Source organism: Lactuca virosa, chromosome 9 (assembly GCF_052849685.1).
Source record: "Lactuca virosa cultivar CGN04683 chromosome 9, Lactuca_virosa_CGN04683_v6, whole genome shotgun sequence".
In the NCBI taxonomy this organism is placed as follows: domain Eukaryota; kingdom Viridiplantae; phylum Streptophyta; class Magnoliopsida; order Asterales; family Asteraceae; genus Lactuca; species Lactuca virosa.
Genome location: NC_136434.1, coordinates 94,738,552 through 94,761,049, shown reverse-complemented (window position 1 = coordinate 94,761,049; position 22,498 = coordinate 94,738,552). Strand labels below are relative to the sequence as shown.

Genomic DNA, 22,498 nt, shown 5'->3' with positions numbered 1-22,498 from the left:
TCAAATATTTTATAGCTTGGATTACGGCATCCCTCTTCCAAGTTATAAAATAGTTTGTTGGGTCCTAGCCTTAATATATCATATTGGGTGTTATATTAAGGACTTAAATCAACTTTACGTGAATTTCTCCCATTGTTGATGTCTGGTTTAGACAACAATGATCTTCCCAAACCAAGCTTTCCTAATGAATATGACTTCCTGAGTTTGGATCATGGAAGTCATACTTCTCTTCCTCCACCTCCTCCAATTATTCTCCCTAACCCACAAGTTCAAGGTCACTCAAGCCCTAATGGCAAGCAAGGTCTATGTGTGATCACATCTTAGAGATGAAGTCACATATTGACAAGCCGGGAGAGTTAGGTGTCAAAGTCTTGAGAAAGTTGGATGTTCAATCACTTTCTAAGTCACATAGTGAGTTCCTTTGGGACTACTATGAAACAGACTATGACATGAACCTTAATGATCATATCTATTTGTTTGGTGCTGCTGAATCAGCAATGATTTGGAATGATAGTAAAGCAAATTTGATTAGAAGATCAACTTCCCAAAAAAAACTTTATGGACAGTGACAATGGTGACACTGGAAATCCAGAAAAAGCATTCTCTTCCCAATGGAAAGGGATTGACCATAGTCAACCCGGTTGACCAAATGGTAAAGAGAAAGGCTAAGTCTGAGATAGTCCCATTACCAAAGGGTCCATATGTTTATTTTGCCAAAGGAAGGGGCGCTGATTGCAAAGCTGCCAAATTTACCTAAGGATGTTAAAGTCAATAAGTTTGACTCTACATCAGGTAGAGCCCATTATCTAACTCTGTTAAGTTCTATTCTGAGATCCTCATTACATGATGTGACTGGGTCACATGTTGATGTTTTAAGAATCAAAGAATAGAGAGAAATCTTAAAGGAAGTATATGTTGATTCTGATCGCGAAGGTGGATTTCGATCGCATCATAATTTTGAGCAGTTGCTTAAGAAGTTATGATATATTGCTAAGGAATAGATAACAACAATTTTCCATGTGGATTGTAAGGATAAGTTTTTCCGCAAAGTTTTAAAATAAAAGAAAATTGTTTAATTTTATTTATTTGAAGTATCCTTACAATGGCATTTGTGGAAAATTGTTGCTTATATGATTCCACTGACAGCAATATTGGAAAATGGATTTGATTCTTTCATTTGTGGTAGTGTCTAAATTTACCAAATCAGGAAAGTTCCTCATCACCCAAGTTTCAATTGGACCGAAACTTGGAATCATGCAAGTTGAATAGTATGATGAATGAGAACTTTCAAGCATTAGAAAATCAAGACTAATTACTTGTTCACATGGATGTGTGAGTCAAGTGAAGGACTAAAGGGATCGAGTACACATTCTTGTGCACTGGTCATGTCCACCACAAAGCTCGTTAAGACTATTTGATTTACTAAAGTTTAGTAAATATGGTTATACTTACAAGTTTAAGTATAATTCTGAAACATTGGAAAAGTCTCAATGTATGGCAGAACGAATGGGAAGAATCAATTAGGCAGAAAGATAAAAGTTTCTCAAATCTGAAAGATGGGAGAGTACTTTAGTATCATGTTTGTGATCATCTTAATGATTTAGAAATCATATCACAATTAGTCCTCTAAAGGTCATCTTAGTGCATTATTATGACTAAGAAGAGGAGTCATGAATTGTTGAAATGGTTAGATCAGGAAGATGAGTCATACTTCGTTCCAAAACAATTCTTAGAGTCATACTCCAAGATTGTAACTTGAGTAACATATCTTAAAGAAAGGTTTAAAACACTTGTCAAATGTAAGATTAAAAAGTGTCCTACTCTTGTACATTTGAAATTGGTAAGTTGTGATGTTTTGGATAAAACAAAGACCAACTAAGGCCAATTGTGTGAAGTGTTTGTCTTGATAAAGAATCCGCACTATCTCTTGAATATTTGGCAAGATAGTCTTATATGTCAAGAGGACAGTGGGAGTCTTAAAGATCCTAAAAAGAATTTCAAGAACTAATCAAGAATAAAACATGAGGTTCTTCACTAGCACACGACTTGAGGTTTATAACCTATCGTGTTGACATATTCTGTACCCATTCCAGTTAAAGTTGGCTTTGCATAGGAGTTCTGAAAGTTCTCAATTGGTTGCATAACAACTTGGAAGCAATGGCAGGCCATGTACTGCCAGGTGGCAAGAAGTTAAGATTGCATAAGTTCAGTCCATATGAGTTTGGATTTGTCATTATCCTTGTCTTGTGACTATGGTTTTGACGATTCACATGGATAAGAACACATACACCATAAAATCTAAGGGTCATAAGGTTTCTCTCCGATTCATGAAAATGATGGTGAGGAAACACTTCCACCAAGTAGATTTGAAGCAGATGACAAAAGGTCTAAACAATTGAGACTATGATTACGGCATCCCTTTTTATAGTTCTGAAATTGTTTAGACACACATGCATGCTATCTAAGGAAAGGTATATGATTTTGATAAAGTTTTATCAAAGCATCTCGTATCAGAAATCTGAACTTTGGTAAGAAAGTCAATAAAGTATTGATTTCTAGAAGTCCAACTGATTTCTGAGTACATGTCAAAGCTAGTGGGAGCATAAGTGTTATGCTAATAATCATCATGTTAGTGGGAGCATGATAATTATTGTTAGTGTTCCAAGTTAGAAATGTTAATTATAGAAAACAAAAGTTTCAATTCGTGAGGCTGCAGGGATTGAAAAAGTTGTTTTGCTATAATTAAGGGAGACGATATACTTCATTTCAGTTCTAAAGGCTTAGATTGAGACCTTAATCATCCTTAGTCAAGAATATATATATATGAGTTTCATGTTGGATTGGTTCAACTTAAGGAAATTCTATATATTGTGTTCTCAAAATTCGATTATGATTACGACATCCCTCTTCATAGTCAAATTTTGAAAACATGGAAAATAAAAATATTGTAGCAAAAGACTGGTCTAGAATCATGTCTTTATGTGAGACATCATGAATCGTGTACCATTTGCTTTGGGTACAGGATCGATTGCATGTGCTATAATATTTGTCATTTCTAAATTTTTCCAAATGCCCAGAGGCATTAAGAAGGGAAAAGGTCTAGAATTGGATATGACTAAAATGATTAAGCAATTGTCGAGGACAATCTGAGGTTTACCAAAGATTGGTTGCTCAGGGACAGTTGGAAGTATAGTGCTAATTTTGGAAGGACCATATTGACATATTCTGAAAAGAGGCATCTCTTATTCAGAAGTGATAGTCAAAATGAGAATATGGAGTTGTCTCCATAGGTGGAAGTTATCTGTGTAAGATTAGAAAACTTAATGCAAGAAGCATGTCCAAAGCAATGTACTTTGAATATGAGACTTAGTTTCCATGGAGTTGATCTCCATTGGAATACCTTATAATGACTGTTGACAAGTCTTTGTGACTTTGTACATATTCATTACAGGAGGGTCAGTGCATATAAGTTTAAAATCTAAACAGATTTCGATAAATGATAGGAATTTGAAATTCTCACATTTTTCGATAAGGATTTGGGAGTGTGAAATTAGAATCATTGAAATTATGTTCAATTGGTTTATTTCACAAAGTAAGGATCATAGACAAACATAGAGTGCATACTTGGTGTATGGAAAAGCTATTGTTTAAGAAAAACATAGTGTACATGCTTGGAGCATGGGACAACTAGTGTTTTTAATTCAAGTATAAAGTTGATAAAACCGAAACAATGAATAATGAGTAATCAGTATGGTGATAAATAAAAGTGTTTATTTATATTCATAGGGTTTGATACCATATTTGAATCATTTATTCTTGTGTTTCACTTTGCATGTTTTGACTTCCAGAATAACTAAGTCGCTCTTCCTGAATGATTAAGTTATTCAAACCATCCACAGTCGGTCATATGTTGGAAGTAGATATGAATCAAGACTGTCATGGGTTGGTTTGTAGAGGTCCAAGTTGGTGGATAAAGTGGTGCTATAACACTCATGAGTGCTCATAAGTTCTGAGTATTGGATTCAACCCGCGCTCATTTGAATCACTTCATGGATTTTATCACGAGTGATCATGAGACGATAATATCTTATATTCTTCAAACCTAGAGATATGAGTTGTTACTATGAGTTGGTTATACATTGATTGCACGAAAACGCATTTGGTAACTCGATGTTATAAAACGTGCCTTTGTGTATGATTCAACAAGTAGTAGAACAAGCCATATGAGTCGAAGTTTATCCATTCCTTTTACCTTCAGGATAAAAGCGATATATGTGGGCCCCTCGATGATTTAGCGATGACACATGTGAGTGCTTGGCCAAGCCAGGACTGATTTGATTTGTTCAATCAGTCAGTCATCATAAATCGAAAATCGGGAAACAACAAATGGACAGAGAGAATGATTATAATCCATGTCTCAGTCTATATGATATCTAGAATGGAGGAATATATGATCCCTTATCTAATGGACAAGTCATTGACAAGGTCAGAGTTCGACAGCGGCTTTAAGAGCTACGATTGCCAGTTAGGTTTTGAAGTCATACTCAATAATAGTTTTAGACTTATCCAAGTGGGAGACTGTTGGATTAATGTCTAAGTCCATAACTATATTTGGTATGTACTTGACCCGACCCGGCATGGTCCATTTGGGTTGCACTTCACCAGCACAATTTATATGGATAGTCTTTTGAGAATAGTATATTTATGATTTATATTAATATATTATAACTTCTAATATATTAATATGGAATCATATTATTTAATTAGTATTGATCAAGAATTAATTTAGAATTAATTAAGTGATCAAAAAGAACTAATTAAATATGGACTCTTATATATATGGAATGGGCCAAGTTCATTTAGGTTGGGCTAAGCTTTCATGGATGGTCCATGGAGCTTTTAACCCATGGATCCTATGTAAATGAAAGGTCATGGGTATTAGGGTTTACATGGATGTAACCCTAATCCTCCATAATATATAAAGGGGTCCTTGGCTCACAAAATTGGGACAAGTGTGTGAAAATAAGAGTGGGCCGATTTTAGTGTGCATACATATTCTCTCAAGTTCTTCCAAGGTGTTTTGGTGATTTGTGATTCCATTTGAGGCTTCCACACTATTGGGGCTAAGCTCTTAAAGCTTGAAGACATCAAGCTACATCAAAAGGTATGTCATCTAACTAGAACTTTGTAGTATAGGTGCTTCATAATATGCTAGTTAGGATGAAACCTTGGAATAGTTAATATTTGCATGTATAATAGAGAAAACATAGATCCAAGGTTTATAGGGTTGCATGTACACCATAGGAGTGTTAGAATGCTCAAAACCCAACAGAAATCATTTGACCTTAGGCCAGATGATATGTGTGAATCACCTTTCACAGGTACTTGTGAAAGAGGTGAAGGATTGTTGGATCTAATACACACAGATGTGTGTGGGCCCTTCAGATCCACCACAAGGGATGCAAGTTGATTTTATGTGACTTTTACTAATGATCATAGCAAATATGGATATGTCTGCTTAATCAAGCATAAGTCAGAAACCTTTGAAAAGTTCAAAGAGTTTAAACATGAAGTCGAAAATCAATTGGGCAGGAAAATAAAGATGTTCAGATCTGATAGAGGTGGTGAGTATCTTAGTATCGAGTTCCAAGACGATCTTAAGGAATGTGGAATTGTTTCACAATTGACGCCACCTAGGACACCACAACTCAATGGTGTGGCTGAGAGGCACAATCGAACCTTGTTAGACATGGTTCGTTCCATGATGAGTCGAGCTTCGTTACCTATCTCATTCTGGGGGTATGCCTTAGAGACTGCCGCCCATATCCTTAATCTAGTCCCAACAAAAAAGGCTGCCGAAACACCTCACGAGATGTGGACAGGGAAGGTTCCCTCGTTGGCACATATCAAGGTTTGGGGTTGTGAAGATTTCGTTAGATGAGAGACTTACGACAAGCTTGAACCTCGAAGTGAGCGATGTATTTTCATCGGCTACCCACAGAAGTCCTTTGGATACTTGTTCTACAGACCTAGTGAGAACATGGTCTTCGTAGCACGAAGGGAGTTTTCCACGAGAGGGAACTTATATGAAAAGAGGACAGTGGGAGTACAATTGATCTTGAAGAAATTCGAGAGTCAAGCGATGAAGGAACCTCAAACACTAGCACTCAACCTGAGGAAGAAATTTATGTTGAACCTATTGATGAGTCATTACCTCTTAGACGTTCCAATCGAGTTAGAATGGCACTTGAGTTGTATGGTTTCCATATTACTACAGATGGTGATACGTTTATCAGTGATAGTACTCTGGTAAATTTGGATGAGCCTTCTAACTACAAGGAAGCCATGGCGAGCCCTGAGTCTGCCAAGTGGAAAGAGGCAATGGACAGCAAGATCCAGTCCATGTATGACAATCAAGTTTGGAACTTGGTTGACAATGTACCAGGTCAAAAGACAGTTAGGTGCAAATGAATCTTCAAGAAGAAGACTGACATGGATGGAAAGGTGCAAATGTTCAGGGCACGACTGGTTGCGAAGGGCTGTACTCAAACCTCGGGGATTGACTATGATGAAACCTTCTCACCATTGGCTAAGATCAAATCTATTAGGGTTATGTTAGCCATAGCTGCGTTTCATGATTATGAAATCTGGTAGATGGATGTCAAAACCACTTTACTTAATGGAATGCTGGCTAAAGATGTTTACATGTGTCAGCCAGAGGGTTTTATGGATGCTAAATACCCTAATAGAGTGTGTAAGCTTGAAAAATCAATCTATGGATTGAAATAAGCTTCTCGCAGATGGAATCTTTGCTTCGATGAGAAAGTCAAAGATTTTGGTTTCTCTAGGAGTGAGGATGAATGTTGTGTATATGTCAAAGCTAGTAGGAGTATAGTTAGGTTTCTAGTATTGTATGTTGATGACATACTACTCAGAGGAAACGACATACCAGCCCTGCAGGAGGTTAAGTCCTGGCTTGGAAAGTGTTTCGCTATGAAGGATCTAGGAGAAGCTGCTTATATTTTGGGATAATGATCTTGAGAAATAGGAGTAGTAGACTAATTGGACTTAGTCAAAGTACTTAATTGGATAGGGTACTAAACTGAGTAAGACTCAGAGTCCAAGTACTGATGAAGAGATAGCAGAAATGAGTCGAGTACCATATGCTTCCGTCGTTGGCTCGATCATGTACGCTATGGCATGTACTCGCCCTGATGTGGCTTTTTCTCTATAGTCAGTCGATATCAAGGGAACCCGGGTAAAGCTCACTAGATAGCAGTCAAGAACATTCTTAAGTATTTGCAAATTAGCATAAAAAGTGTAATTTTAGAACTAATTAAACAAAATGGTCTTCAATAATGAAGATTTCTACATAATTTTATCTTAAGGGTATAGGTGATTCAACTTAGAACTTACAGAAGACAATGATGCGAAAATGAAAAAAAAACATCGAAGATGAACAAATGAGAGAATACCCTTTCTCTGAACATCTAATTAACCACTGAATTGAGTCGAATCATTTCATGTTCAGCGAAAAGTTCAGATTCCCAGAATCACAAATGTAAGAATGGGTCGAAACACATTAATTAAACAAACGATTCATCATTTCACATACAAAAATCTTAAGAAAAATTTAAGAAAACCCATGAAATAACTTGGAAAGTTGGAATACTCACCTTGGTGGTTCGATTTAACACAACCCATGATGATTGCTCTTGTGAATATGATTCAAGTGTGAGAGTTGTAGGTAATTGGGGTTGATTCTTGTGAACGCATAAGAATTTCAGTTAAATGATTGTGAACAGAAGAAAAATGGAATGTTGAAGTTGATTCTTAGTGAGAGGAAAATGGAAGAAATAGGATTCCATTCTACTCTGCAAGTATTTGAGTGAAGGCTGTTGGAGTGTGAGGCGCGAATATTTCGGAAGTTAAAAAGATGTAACAAATAACAAACTTTCGTTTTCTTTTACATTTTTTACAACAAGCTTTTATTTGTTTTACAGTTTGGACACATTTTAATTTGTTTTAACAATTTGGACTTCAAACTTTCTTCTTTTTATTCAAACCATCAAACTTTGTTGAAGCCTGTTATTTTAAAGTAAAAATATTTGCAGTTCACCACATCCTTCTTTCACTTTTTCCTTCATTGTAATATTTGCATAATGGACCCTCATCTTCCTTCTTTCTTCCATTTAAGATACCAATTATTGATTCGTTAGCAATCACAAAACAGATTCTGCTACACCATCGCTCCTTTTTTGAGAAATTGTAGCAGCAATTGTTCTCTGCTTTCATATGAATCAAGCTCAATTTCAATACAACTCGTTAAAGAAGATTCACAAGAGATATTTATAATGGATCGTGTTAAATCATTGAATAAGTATTCCAGTTGTTGAAGTTATTTTGTGGGTTTTCTCCGAATTTATTTTGAAGATTTAAGGATGTGAAATGATGGAAATCATGATGTGGGTACATGTGCTGTGATCAATTCTTGCATGTTTTATAATGGGTATGCGAATTTACTTCTAAACATGAAGTGATTTGAGTGAATTGATTAGTAAATAAATTAGGTTTTAGAAAGGGTTTTGTTAAATGTGGGGGTTATAAATAATTAGTAGTTTGATACTTTCTGTGTGAAATGGGTTCGTAGGCTTTGGCCCTTTAAATTTTAAAGAGAAGATTGGGCCATTATTCAATTCTTAATTTCTTTTGACTTATATTTCATTTACAAATATTAGTTACTAGGTGTGAGACCCGTGTATTACACGGGTTTTATTAAAAAATCAATATAAATTGTTAAGAATTACATGTTTTTTAGTAATAATTTTACATAAATACAAAAATGTATAATGAATAAAGTAACTATTTCAATATATAAACAAATAAAATAAAATGGTACATATTTGTAAAATGATGATGACAATAATGATGTAAACATTAAACATGAATTAATAAAAACTTGCTACATATATAAAAACAAAATGATGAATAAGTAAGTTAATTTATAATAATAAAAACAACTATTAAAATATTGACACTTATTTTTATGAATTACAAATTTCCAAAGACTTCCTTGAACACAACATTAGATGTCGTGTTGGTAAGTTTACCATCTTTATCTAAAATTAATATCTTTAATCCAGCTTTACTTTTAACTCTCGACAATGCAACATACAACTGACCATGAGTGAATATTGGTTGTCTAAAAAACAACCCCACCCTCGATAGTGATTGTCCTTGACTTTTATTTATTGTCATTGCAAAACATACAGCCAGTGGAAAGTGTCGTCTTTGAAATATGAAAGGAATCATTTTATCTGAAGGCGTCAAAGACATTCTTGGAATAAACGTACGGCTTCCGATATTACTTCCAAATATTATTTCAGCTTCTATAACACGTTTACCCAATGAAATAACCCGTAACCTTATGTCATTGCACAATCCACATTTCTGATCAATATTCCTTAGTAACATAACCGGAACACCGACTTTTAACACCAACTTATGAATTGGCATACCTGAAGGTCTAAGACCATTTAGAACATCAGGAGAGTATAAAGTTTCATCAACTTCATCATAAACAAAATCTACATGAGAAAGACTATCAGAACTTAAATACTCATGTGGATCTCCTGGAAATACTTTTAACAAACGCTCGTTAATCTCTTGAACGACTTCATTCTTCGGTGCAAGGATTGCTCTTTCTTGAAAATAAATCGGATTCTTAGCATTTTCAATAATAGAAGGATAGACAAATCTAATTAATGAACCAATAGGATCAACTGAATCAACAATGAGAAGATCAGTTGGAATATCAATAATTGTCTCGCCATCATTCAAACCACCAACTTTTCCTTCTCCTATATCCAAAATCCATTTTGCAAAAGTCTCCGTTTCTTGAATATCAGATGTGAGAACACTTAACCTCATGTTTTTTTGTTAATGTTAAGACTTTGCAACTTGACCAAATATAAGAGGAACTTAAAGAAGCGTTCACAATGTCTTGTCTGCTTCCATTAGGAACAACTGGTAGAATTTGTCTAAAATCGCCTCCAAAGACAATTGTTTTTCCTCCAAATGGCAACTTTGAGTTTGCACGAAAATCACGACTCAATATATCTTTCAAAGAACGATCCAAGGCTTCAAATGCATGCTTATGAATCATAGGTGCCTCGTCCCATATAATCAATGATTTTTTTTTAACAATTCGGCTACATCACTATCCGGTGAAAAAGAACAAAAGGAATCCTCAGTAAGATTTAGAGGAATTATAAAGCGTGAGTGTGCTGTTCTACCTCCGGTTAGTAACAATGAAGCAATACCACTTGAAGCAACATTTAAAACGATATCACCTTTAGATCTTATACATGCAGATAAAGTCTTCCAAAGAAAAGTTTTACCGGTACCTCCATAGCCATAAACAAAAAACACACCCCCTTTTTTCTGTCTAACAGTTGTCATGATTTCATCAAAAACTGATCGTTGTTCAATTGTTAATGAATCAAGTAGCTGATGAGATTCTTTTGTAGATTGTTCATATCAAAATCTAACTCCTCAGTAATCAAATGGTTGTTTGATGAAGATACCAATTCATGATCAGGGTAAGGCATCCCAACAAAATCTTTAAGGCTTGAACTGTTTTGGAGTAGAATTTTTTCAATCTCATATAGCGTCAAATTTTTAAGCTGATCGTCATTAAGGGATAAACCTATCACAATTGCAGAGTTAATTATTAAAAGATAAATATATCCATTTATGACGTAATAAACATAATGTGTATAAAAAACTTTAAAATATTTATAAAAAACATAAAAATTTCAAATAATAATATAATTAGCATTCAAAATTATATAAGTAATGTATAAAATGTAAGGAATGAGAAAAATAATAATACCTGGAGACTTTAATCTCATTCGTTGATTGTAGAGAATTCCATCGGATAAGTATTGCCAAGTATTTTGCCAAACATAACACGGTTCAGACAAACTATTGGACTTTAGCATAGTTGCAAATAGAAACCGTAAATAATAACCAGATCCTGAATGACTTGCTTCCTCGATGGCATCAATATATTCTCTATCATCTTCTAAAAGTCCAAGAGCATAACATGCATCTCTAAAAGTAGGACATACTTGTCCATTAATCGTACGAATATCTGCAAATGATTTTGGACCTTTGACTTTATTTAAAAGAATTCTCAAAAAAATATGCTTCACCGAGATTAGGTGAAACTGTGTGAATCCTCCCAATAGAAAACCCTTTTTTTCTTGGCTCCCAACAACGATCTTTTTGTTTCCATACAAATTTTGTAGGAAACTCAACATAAGAAAGTTTTCGTGCATCCTCATTATGTTCATTACAGCTCATCCAAGATAAGAACATCGAAGAAGAAATAGATTGTTTGTCAAGGACATCTTCAATATCATCATCTGCTCCGTATACAACATTTTGTTTTCCAGGAAGATGGAACGGAAGCCTTACAACAGAAGGATATATGTAATGAACATCAAATCCATATATACGCCACGAAGCTTCACATGCAGACAAATACCTACAATCATAGTAGTTCTTTATTTCATCAACAGGAACATCATCAATATCACCTCCGTTGTTGTTTTGTGCAACTTCAATAGTAGCCCGATCAGGACCCTTGTTAATATATTTAAACAAATATTTGATTAAAGCCGCTTGATTGCACCACTCAACATTAATGTGAGCCTGATATCATTTCAAAAGGGTTTTGTGATATTGAACAACACTTCTGTTTTCTAACTTAACACCCGACTTTTCTATAAAAGATCCATCATTTCATCTCCTATATATAGGATAACCATTTGAATCAACAGAAGTATTCTCCAAGAATGGCTTGGGGAAGTTTTTTGAACACTTGTTTTCACTCATGCATGGGCATTTAGGATTATCAGAACCACATGGACCATGCATCATGAACTCACTGACAAGTGAGTATAATTCTGGATCATCGTCTTTGTTTGGAATTTCAGCCGAAATAACTCGATCAATATGTTCAACAGTAGGGAGTTTGTAATCAGAGTGCATGAATAAACATATATGTGCATGAGGTAGACCGCGCTTTTGAAACTACACTGTATAAACAACTGTAGATTTAAATAAATATAATATTATAAGATAATACAAAACATAAACTAAACATTTAGATAAAACTATTATTGTAATATATAATATCTGCTTGGACCAAACCCAATAACCTCTTCTTCTTTAAGTCTTTAATCAAAGAATCCAACTTAATTTTGAATAATCTAGAAAGTATATCGGGTCTATCTTCGGGATTAAGTGTGGTGTCAGCAAGAAACCTTTTAATTTCAGGCCACTTTGGATTGCATGTTACGGTTATGAAAAAATCTGGGTATCCAAACCACTTACAAAACGACATGACATCTAAATAGTTTTGCATCATGTAGCGTGCACCACCCGTAAAAGAAGAAGGCAAGATAACACGTTTTCCAATGTTGGAAATATCAGTATTACCATGATTGTGTATGCTTTTTAAAGTTTCATAAGATTCGCATCTAAGAACTTTTTGCTGATTGCGTATGTAATATAGTCTCTCAGTTTCAATCATCGTATAAGCATCAACCAGAAATTGTTGAAAAAGCCTTCTTGAATTAAGAATTAAGAATTCTATAAGCAAAGAATTCTCTCATTGTACAGAAACAACGTTTGGTATTTGTTGAATAAGCAACATCCCTGTGAGGTATGTCAACTCTATATCCATCATCTCCATATGGAAAGAGTAGTGGGTACTGAAGACCAAGGTAAGCTGGATGTAATTCGTTTATGCGTTGTAGACTTCCTGATTTAGTTGTTACGATGATATCTCTATTATCAATTGCATCACCAATGTCACCAACAATTAGAGCAGCAACCTCAGAATAGGTAAGTTATATGTCCTTCCATGCATCTTGTTGCCTTCTTCCTATAAGACGTAACTTTAGATCTATATGAGGATTTTCATCAAAACAGTCTCTGGCCATTCTATAACACTTAACCAGCTCATTGGTTGAATCCAACATGACCTTCAAAAAGCTAATGATTTCAATATCAAGAGAATGAGAAGTTGATGTGCACCCTTCGTTCTGTGTACTGTTAACAACAACAGTTATATGTAAATTTAGCAAGTAAATAAAAATATATCAAAATTATAAAAGTAATGGTTTATAAAAAATATTAATAAAGTTATACCTGAAAGCGTGTTGTCTATTTGTTATTTCATTTTCAGTATCATATATGTATAGTTGAGAAAACTTTGGTTTGGATCCGTCTATTGGTAGAAGACTTCCCATACAATGGTAATTTTGACCGCTAAGTCTGAAAACATATGGAGCATTGCCTCTATTAATTGAAGAATCAACTTTTCCACCCATTGAAGTAAAAGAAAACATCGAATTGAATCGACGAATATTCTTCATGAAATGTTTTCCTTTTGGATCAACATTACGAAAGAGATTTTGATAATTTGCTGGAGCTTGTTTTAATTCAGGAAGCTCGACTTTTCCGTTACCACAACACATAGAATAAGAAGTTTTATTTCCATAAGTATTGCCTTTAAGAGCTTCAGATGTCCATAATTGTGCATGACACATGGTACACACAAAAGTCTGGTCACCATGGTCCAAGTAATCTGTTTAAAAAAAACATTTATAAAACTTTGAAATAATTTAATATTGCATTGAGTAATAATTTATATGTAAAAGGGGATTTGTAATAAAAATTAATATTTTCCTTTTGCAACACCTGATAGTAATTGTTGACGGATTTGTTGATCACGTAAATCTTCATCCGATGTTAAGTCCAGAATGGGTATTTGAGATATATTTGGAATCTTTCTTTTTTTATTTAGATTTCTGCATGATAAATTGCTGGAAGAAGCTCGAGTGACTGAAGATGAATTCGTAGCTCTCATGTCACCAGACAAGGTAGAATATTGTGCATTTACTAACATGAAAAGAATGACAATTAGTATTAAATTTATAAAGTAAATAGATAAAAAAATAATAAAAAAAAATGAATACATATTATTTTATGTGTACCATATATAGTAACAAACAGTAAGTCAAATATAAATGTAGTCGTACCATTTGAAATGTTGGACAACGGAGTTCTTGTAGTAAAATTAGAAGCATAATGAAAACGTTCTTGATCACGACCAATATTATCTATCAATAAAAGATAAGTTCATATAAATATGTATTAATTAGGGAACAATAAAGAAACATGTATAAAAACATAGTATATTAGCATTGTATTTAGAATAAGTTTATATGGATTAATTTAAATAGGTAAGATGATATATATCATATACCGATTGGTACGGTGGACATGTGATTGGATCTTCTTGTATCCAAATAACTTTTCCTTTCTTTTCATTTATCTTTAGCCTTGTTCGACAATTGACTACCGATATAAATATTTGAAATAGATTGAACACGTTTTTGCTGATATCCACATGACAAAGTTGGGCTGACATTTTCATTGTTACCGACAATATTGACAAACTTGCTTGATGAAGGTGTTTGAATGTTGGTAGTTATATTAGAAAGCACTGTAAAAGAATATAAAATATGATTGTTATACTACAGATACAAATAATTGTAAGTTAACATATAATAAGAAAAATACAAAAAATAATTTTAATGATATAATTGGAAATGATATAAAAGGGATTTATAAAATAATAATGTAAAATTAATTGCAATGTAGCAAAGAGTGCAGGTAAAATATAACAATATTGTGTAAAATATTGAGTGAGATGAAAAATAGTGTATAAAACATAATAATAATTAAGATTAAGAGGATTGTGTGAGATGAAAAATAATGTATAAAATTAAAAATTAGTCTATCCGATAAAAAACGATATACCATTAGACGATGTGGACATATGATTGGATCTTTTCTTGTCCAAATATAATTTTCTAAGTTTTCTGTTCTCTCTAGCAGCATCAAACAATGCACTTCTAATATCAAAAGTTGAAGTAGATTTGAAACTTGTATGTTGATATGCATATGATATATTTGGATTCACATTTTCACTGTCATCGCGAATATGTCTAGAATTGTTTGAAGATGGTAAATGCTGCGGAGAATAACCTACATTGAATATATAATAATAACAATGGTTTATTTGAAAATGCAACGATTATATGAGATAAAACGTCTGAAGATATAAAACAATATTTGTTCAACATAAGTTAAATATAAAAACATTACTGAAAATGAAAGTAAATTGAGATGTAGATAGAGAATTACCAAATGACATGTCGGAGCCAACATTGGATCTTCTTTGATCCAAATATAATTTTCCATATCTGCGTCTTTCTTTATGTTCGTTTGAATCCATATCGTGTTTGTAGCTTAAGAACAAAAAAATTATGTAATAAAAAGTATATTGACAATAACTCCATTAAAATTTAAAATTGAAAATTATAAAAAATGGAGACGTTAATAAGATTAATATGTAGTAGTTAAAAATTGCTAATATATTAGTATTGTATATTTTACTTTAATAAAGTCATTAATTCCAACAAATAAGTGTATATTAACATAACAACTAAAATAAGAATTTTATAAATAATAAAAATAAGAAAAGAGAAGGAAAACCCGTTTTTTAGATGAGGCCGTCAAATGTCTTGCCATAATGTCGAATTTTGACCTCGATTAATATACAATTCATCACAAGAGATTAAGAGATTAATAAGACAAAGACATGGAAATATTAATTGAAAATGACAAAAATACCCTAATGCAAAACATTATTGTGACAAAGAATAAATAGTGGGCATGAAAAAAAAACACAACCAAAGTTATAGAATTCTTGTGAAAAGGGAATCAAGAGACATAGCAAAAGCAAGGGGGCAACAGTGGCATGGTTAGGGGTATATCGGGAAAATAAATACATATACACCAATGTTGTTCAATCCTCATTTATCATGTTAATAGTAAGGACATTTATATAAACTGAACCAAGCAAATTAAGGATTAATAAGTACTAATCAACACTTCACAATGATTCAAACAACAGTTTAACAAATTAGATTTGAAATAATAGCAGAACATGATGTTTGACTCAATTAAGTGTGAAATGGTAAAAGGATATTAAGCAATAATATAAAATTTGGGTTTTAAATGAAAAACATTCAAAGCAGAGGAATAATGTCTAATTTGTTAAACTGTCAAAATATAAAATCAAATTTATTAAACTCTTTCATATATCTTTTGGTGAAGGCAGGTGTATAAGGCAGCATACATCGGCAATTGGAGGTCAGCAATCGTTATATTTTTTTAATAAGAAGAAACATATATAAATTAATTAAATATCAGCCACATGATGGTTAATATTAAACAGAAATAGCAGCAGTAGCATGCGACAACAGTGGCAGGGGTAGGGGTATATACGGTAAATCAAACATATAAAATTCCACGTTTTTTATCTGTTGGGAGGGACAACAATTACCGTTTTAATCTTATTCATTTCAGTCAAAGTCCAATACGCCAAATAAAATTCGCCATGTTCTGTCTTAGATGGAAAACAGGGCTTAAAAAATACAATTTAGTTCATAAAGAGAAATAGCAACAGCAAGGGGGTAACACTGGCATGGGTAGGGGTATATCAGGAAAATAAATACATATACACAGGAACACACACGCATACACATTGATAACCAGAAACTGTTGTGAAAAGAACAACTTGAAAGTAGGTTTTTTATAAGCATACCCAACGGATTGAAGTCTGTGATTGAATAGATGATTTTCGACTGTGATGATGCAAGCAAAACCTTGGAAACACCTCAATATTTCAAGACACGGTGATAATAGATGAATTAGAATTGAGTCATACATAATACGTAATTTCTAGAAATGATTTTTGGAAAGGATACCAAAGTTTCATACATTCCTTACAAAAATTACGTAACTGAAGCAATGTTTGAAATCTTTTTATAAATTAGCATTATTTTTAAATGATAATTAGGAAAAAAAAAATAAGGACATATTTAATACCTTCATTGCAAAAATTACGTGAGATGTTAAGGAGATATTCACTTGCTTTTAATTGACCCAATTTCAATATTATATCTTTCATATATCATATATTATATTTTTACAGATTACAGATTATTATATTATCATTAGAATAGAAGATGATAGATGTGCTTATTTTATTTAAAGTCCTGGCTTTAATAAGCATAATATACATTGTTAATATTATCATTGAATTTGCATATCACTAAAAATCTATTAAAAATACAGAAAAACCACTATTTTTCTAAATTTATATAGTAAATTAATAAACTTTTAAGATTTTCTTTTCACTTGGCCAATAAAAAACTAAAAAATTTCAGTAACATATATTGAAAATACCTCTATGTAAATATAGGATCCCACAGAAAAGTTACTCAAACATAACTTAGACAATTTAAATAAATATAATTCTAATATTGTTTGATTTTCTTAAATATAAAAGTAGTTTTGCTCATAAAAGTAGTTTTCTAAGCAGGGACAAAACAGTGACATTTGTTGCAATTTTTTTTACAACACATAATAACACAGCAAAACATTGTACTTTCCTTTTTGAAAAATGTTAAAAAAATCATATTTTTATAAAGTACAATGCTATTTTCTGCATATTTTCTAAAGTTTTGTTGTTATATGTCATTTTTCTATAAAAGGACCAAAATGCCCTTTATCCAAAATAAAAACAAAAAATAACCTTTTCTTTTCTTTTTAACCCACCATTTGCACATATCACCTTTAATATACGATTCTTCTTGCCATTGCACTAACGAAACAGGATCCCAAAATACCTCTGTGTAAATATAGGATCCCAAAGAAAACTTACTAAAACATAACCTAGACAATTTAAATAAATATAATTCTAATATTGTTTGATTTTTCTTAAAGTTAAAAGTAGTTTTGCTCATAAAAGTAGTTTTCTAAGCAAGAAAAAGAAACAGTCACATTTGTTGCAAATTGTTTTAGAACATATAGTAACACAGCAAAACATTTGTACTTTTCTTTGTTAAAAATGTTAAAAAATCATGTTTTTATAAAATACAATGCTATTTTATGCATAGTTTTCTATAGTTTTATTGTTAAATTTCATTTTTTTTATAAAAAGACTAAAATGCCCTTTATCCAAAATAAAGACAAACAATAACCTTTTCTTTTCTTTTTAACCCACCATTTGCACATATCACATTTAATATTTTTTTTCAAATCGGGTGTAAAAACTTCATAATTTGCTAAAAGGTCAAAAATGCCCTTTTTATATAATAGGACCTTGTCTACTATTCCAGGAAACATGTTCTTAAGAAAAGACGTCACTGGAATGAAATTCAGTTACATTCCCTTGTATTTGTTCTGTTTGTTTATGAAACTGTCAACAGGGATACAAGAATCATGGACCGTGAAAGAAAGTTATGAAGATTTAAAATGTTGAATAATAAGAGAAAAAATTCTTTGTTCCAAACACTAAATATTAAAATCCAACGTAAAACATAACACGAATGAATATTCATAGTGTACCAAACAATAAATATTAAATTCTGAAATAAAATGCAAGTAGAAGTAAGGAAATATTAAAAAAAATGTCTCAGAAAATAGCATAGAGTAGCAAAGAAAGATTGAAGTTTTTATCTTCATAAAAAGGATCACTTTTCCACTTTAGGAATCAACAATTTTGTTGTTCCAACAACTTTGGCATCTCCAATACGGGGTGCATTAGGTTTCGTTGCTGATTCATAAACGTCATCATCAAGATCGTAAACATCTACAAGTTTACGTTTGGCACTTGTAGGTGGTGAATTGAGGTTGTCGGCTGTTCTTGATGATGGAGTTGTACAAATGCCAGAGGGAATATTCGACACAGGAGTACTATCAGCATTGTGGGAAGTAGCATCCTTAAATTAAAGAAGAAATAATGTTCATTTAGTAATATAAAGGATAACATATATAAAAAATGATGTTGTATTATAGCTTACCTTACAACCCACTGTGTCTTGAGATTCAAATTCTGAGCCAATTATATTAACAGATTCAGTATCCATGTCCTATAAAATATGTATAAAATAAAAAGTATGTTTGGTTAAGGAATCTAGAAAATAGTATTTTCAAAATATATATATGTTTTAAATTCTTTAACTTGGTGTATTTTTACCTGTCCAATCCTACACTTTTTCTCAATCTTTTCCAAAGCAGAAATAATGTCAACATTTTCTGTTATTTTGGAAATGTTGTAAGTACGACCAAATCTTGAAAAATTAAATGTCTTGACAACAATCTTGAAAGCCAATTTTTTGTCGATCATGGCATTCAACTCAATAGGAAACTCACTTGTATTGCCGAACTACAAAAAAATATTAATAGATAATAACAATTCAATTGATTGTGTTGATTGGTTTTGCGCATGTATGTATGAGGTTTTTGTTGGATTAAGGTGTCTAAGTCAGTAACTAAATTGGTATATTCTTGTAATTAGAAGCAAAGTCCTTTTTGGATTGCCCTCATAACTAGAACTTAATTAGAATGACATTTATAGAGAAATGATGATTTATTAGATTATTATATGATTAATAAACTAACTGGAAATTATGACGAAATGATTTGTTAATATATTATATGATTAATATATTAATTGGAAATAGACAGTAGGTTTATTAGTTTATCATGTGATTAATAAATTATTATGAGATCAATTGTTAAAATAATTCTTTTGTTAATGTATATGGTTAATAAATTGATATGAAATCAATTAGAATTGATTAATTATTAATCAGAATTAATCTTGAATTAATTTACGATTAACTGGAATTTATTAGAGGTGCAAGGGGTGAATTGTAATTGTTCAATAGTTGAACAAAAGAAGCGATTCTAGAACCATCCAAGGGGTGGACGGTTTTAGGAGCCTCCTTGGGGTTTCCAGAAGCCTCTTTGATGCATATAAGGAAATGATTTGGATTTGGATTAAAATCTATTCAAAACTTGCTTGGTCCCTAAGTTACCTAGACTATAAATATTACCCCTTATGACCTTAATTTCGTTCATGCACTACCCATAAAGCCATAGGAACAAAATTTTCCTCCCCTCCTCCCTCCTCAATGGTCTTCTAGTTCTAAGGTTTGGGTGTGAGCCATTAGAGGCATCCAAGCTTTTGGTGCTTGTTTTCTAAGGAACTTCAAGAGGATTTGATTTGATTATTTTCAATAATAATCAAAAGGTATATAACCCTAATCTTTATGTTAATTTCGATTTTCATAATCTCTCTCTATGGTTTTCTTGATGTTCATAGGTTATTTCTATCAATAGAGAAAACATAGATCCTTTCTAGGTGCATGTGAACTTAAAGGTTTAAGTGTTTTTCTGCCACATGATTTTTTTTTAACCTAGCAAACTCAACAGTGGTATCAGAACCTTGGTTTTCTAACTGATTGTGCATAATAGTGAACTGTTCAAAATTAGGGTTTATGGAAATTAAACCTTAATGGCCTTAAATTTTCGCAAAAGACTTAGGGTTCTTGAGACCTTAGCCTCCACCCCTATTTTCGAAATTGCTATGGTTTCTTTTAGGGTTTCTAGTTTCCTTAATTATAATTTTAAATGCCTTAAAATTTGGATAATTAAAACCGAGTAAGTTTTGAGGACCTTGGCAGTGATGGACTTTGTGTCAATTCCTTAGGTCAATCCTTAGGAATGAACGAGCGATGGATGATCGATTCTTAGGGTAAATCCTTAAGAAATAAAGGAGATAATGGGATTGGGTAATTGGGTTGATTTGTTTGACGATTAAATATAATAATTGTATTATTGTGGGTTGAAAACCCTATATGCTCACCAGGCTCCCAAGCTTGACCAACTCAGTTTTCTTTGTATTACAGGTAATGGCACAAGAGTATAAGTTGGTTGACTTGACGAGAGATTTCAGGATTATAGACCAGTAGTTGTAAATAACTGCCGTAAGGTCTGTATTGTACTGTTTATGCTTTTGGTCTGTATCGGAACATGACATCCCGAGGTTTTATTATTTAATGAAAATACATTCTCTTTGAGAAATGTTTTGATAAATTTTATCACATTTTGTTTTTGGAACGAATTCCGCAACTCTTTTAATCAAAGGATTACTCTGATTTTATAAAACAAAGCATAAACAAATCGGTCTTTTCTGGCCGTGAAATTGGGGATGTCACAAAAACCTCTTCCCGTCCTCTTCTTGGGACAGGACTTGAAAATTACTTCTAACCTCTTCAAACCAACCTAAAGCTAAAAATAAAAAATAAAAAATAAAAAATAAAAAAAATAAAAAAATAAAAAAAAGAGCGGCTGACACATTCCCACAGCTTCTCGTTCCAAGAAGTCCATCGCAACACCTCTCGTCTCCCACCTCCCGTCGACCACACTCCTCCTCCCAGCGCATCCACCACCGGCGCAACCCCCCACCGGCACAGCCCCCTTCCGACAGTCCCTCATCGCAGGTATGGTTTTTTTTTTCGTTTTTTGCTGCTGAAGGCAGCGCATCTGCTTGGGGTTATTCAACATTTCGATTTTGTTGGTGGAATTACTTCATTGTTCATGCTTGATATTAATTTTTCAATTTTTGTTGTTGAATCTTTGTTCTTGCTTAATCTTGATGCTAATATTATCAAATAGTTGATGATGTTGTTTCTATCTTGATAAATGATAAGTTCTTGCTGCAATGTCTTCAATTTGTGCTTAAAAGTCACATATTGTTGTTTAATTGTCATGAAATATTACTGAAATATCATAAAATTGTTGCTGAATTGTCATAAATTGTTGCTGAATTGTCACAAATTGTTGTTGAATTGTCACAAATTGTTGTTGAATTGTTATAAATTGTTGCTGAAATGTCATGAAATATTGTTCAAATGTCATAAAATGTTGTTGAAGTGTCATAATTGTTGCTGAAATATGAATAATCTTTGCTGAAATTGGTTATTTTAATCAATACAAGTTGTTGTTATGTTGAAAGTTCTTGGTATAAGGTTATGTTTGCTAAAGTATGTATTCCATATGTTTTTTTATTAGCAATGGCAGATAAACATACATGGACCAATGAGCAAACAAAATTCTTATTGAACACTTGTATTGAAGAAGTACAATGTGTTGAAGTACTACGCATGTCTCGTGAATCATTTGTCCGACTACGCGCGCATTTTAAGACTAAATTACGCGTTAAAGGATAGCAAACATGTATCAGTTGAAGAAAAGATGGCTATGTTTTTTATGATGATCAGTCATAACCAACGATACGTGATTATCAAGCGAAGATTTCAACACTCAAAACAAACAATTCATAAATTTTTTCATGAAGTGTTGGACAAAATGTTGTTTTTCGCACATGACATTATAGTACCAACTTCTTTTAATCCGAATCCAAACATTTCGGGACATAATAGGAGGCTACGACGGGTGTTCAAAGGAGCAGTTGGTGCACTTGATGGCACTTTGATAC

The 22,498-nt window shown here is 32.6% G+C and overlaps 2 protein-coding genes across 2 annotated transcripts; both read right to left on the bottom strand.

The window, feature by feature from the left end:
- Positions 1-9,051: 9,051 nt before the first annotated feature.
- LOC145139563 (uncharacterized) lies at positions 9,052-9,930 on the bottom strand. The gene has a single exon (XM_079073348.1). The coding sequence runs from the start codon at positions 9,928-9,930 to the stop codon at positions 9,052-9,054; it is 879 nt and encodes a 292-aa protein (XP_078929474.1).
- A 255-nt stretch (positions 9,931-10,185) lies between these two features.
- On the bottom strand, positions 10,186-12,601 carry LOC145139562 (uncharacterized). Its single transcript, XM_079073347.1, has 6 exons — positions 12,215-12,601; positions 11,959-12,099; positions 11,217-11,718; positions 10,895-11,155; positions 10,587-10,708; positions 10,186-10,509 (listed from the first exon to the last, which is right to left on the bottom strand). Exons 1-6 carry the CDS (start codon positions 12,599-12,601, stop codon positions 10,186-10,188), a joined length of 1,737 nt encoding a protein of 578 aa, XP_078929473.1.
- Between the last annotated feature and the right edge of the window lie 9,897 nt (positions 12,602-22,498).

Excerpts from the sequence above, each read along its gene's own strand:
- LOC145139563 (XM_079073348.1), bottom strand. The coding sequence starts at position 9,930 with ATGAGGTTAAGTGTTCTCACATCTGATATTCAAGAAACGGAGACTTTT.
- LOC145139562 (XM_079073347.1), bottom strand. The coding sequence starts at position 12,601 with ATGATTGAAACTGAGAGACTATATTACATACGCAATCAGCAAAAAGTT. Across the intron at positions 12,100-12,214 it reads AGAAGAGGTTATTGGGTTTG|TTTCAAAAGCGCGGTCTACC; the intron begins GTCCAAGCAGAT and ends TATACAGTGTAG. Across the intron at positions 10,510-10,586 it reads CTTACCCTGATCATGAATTG|CTACTTGATTCATTAACAAT; the intron begins GTATCTTCATCA and ends GAATCTCATCAG.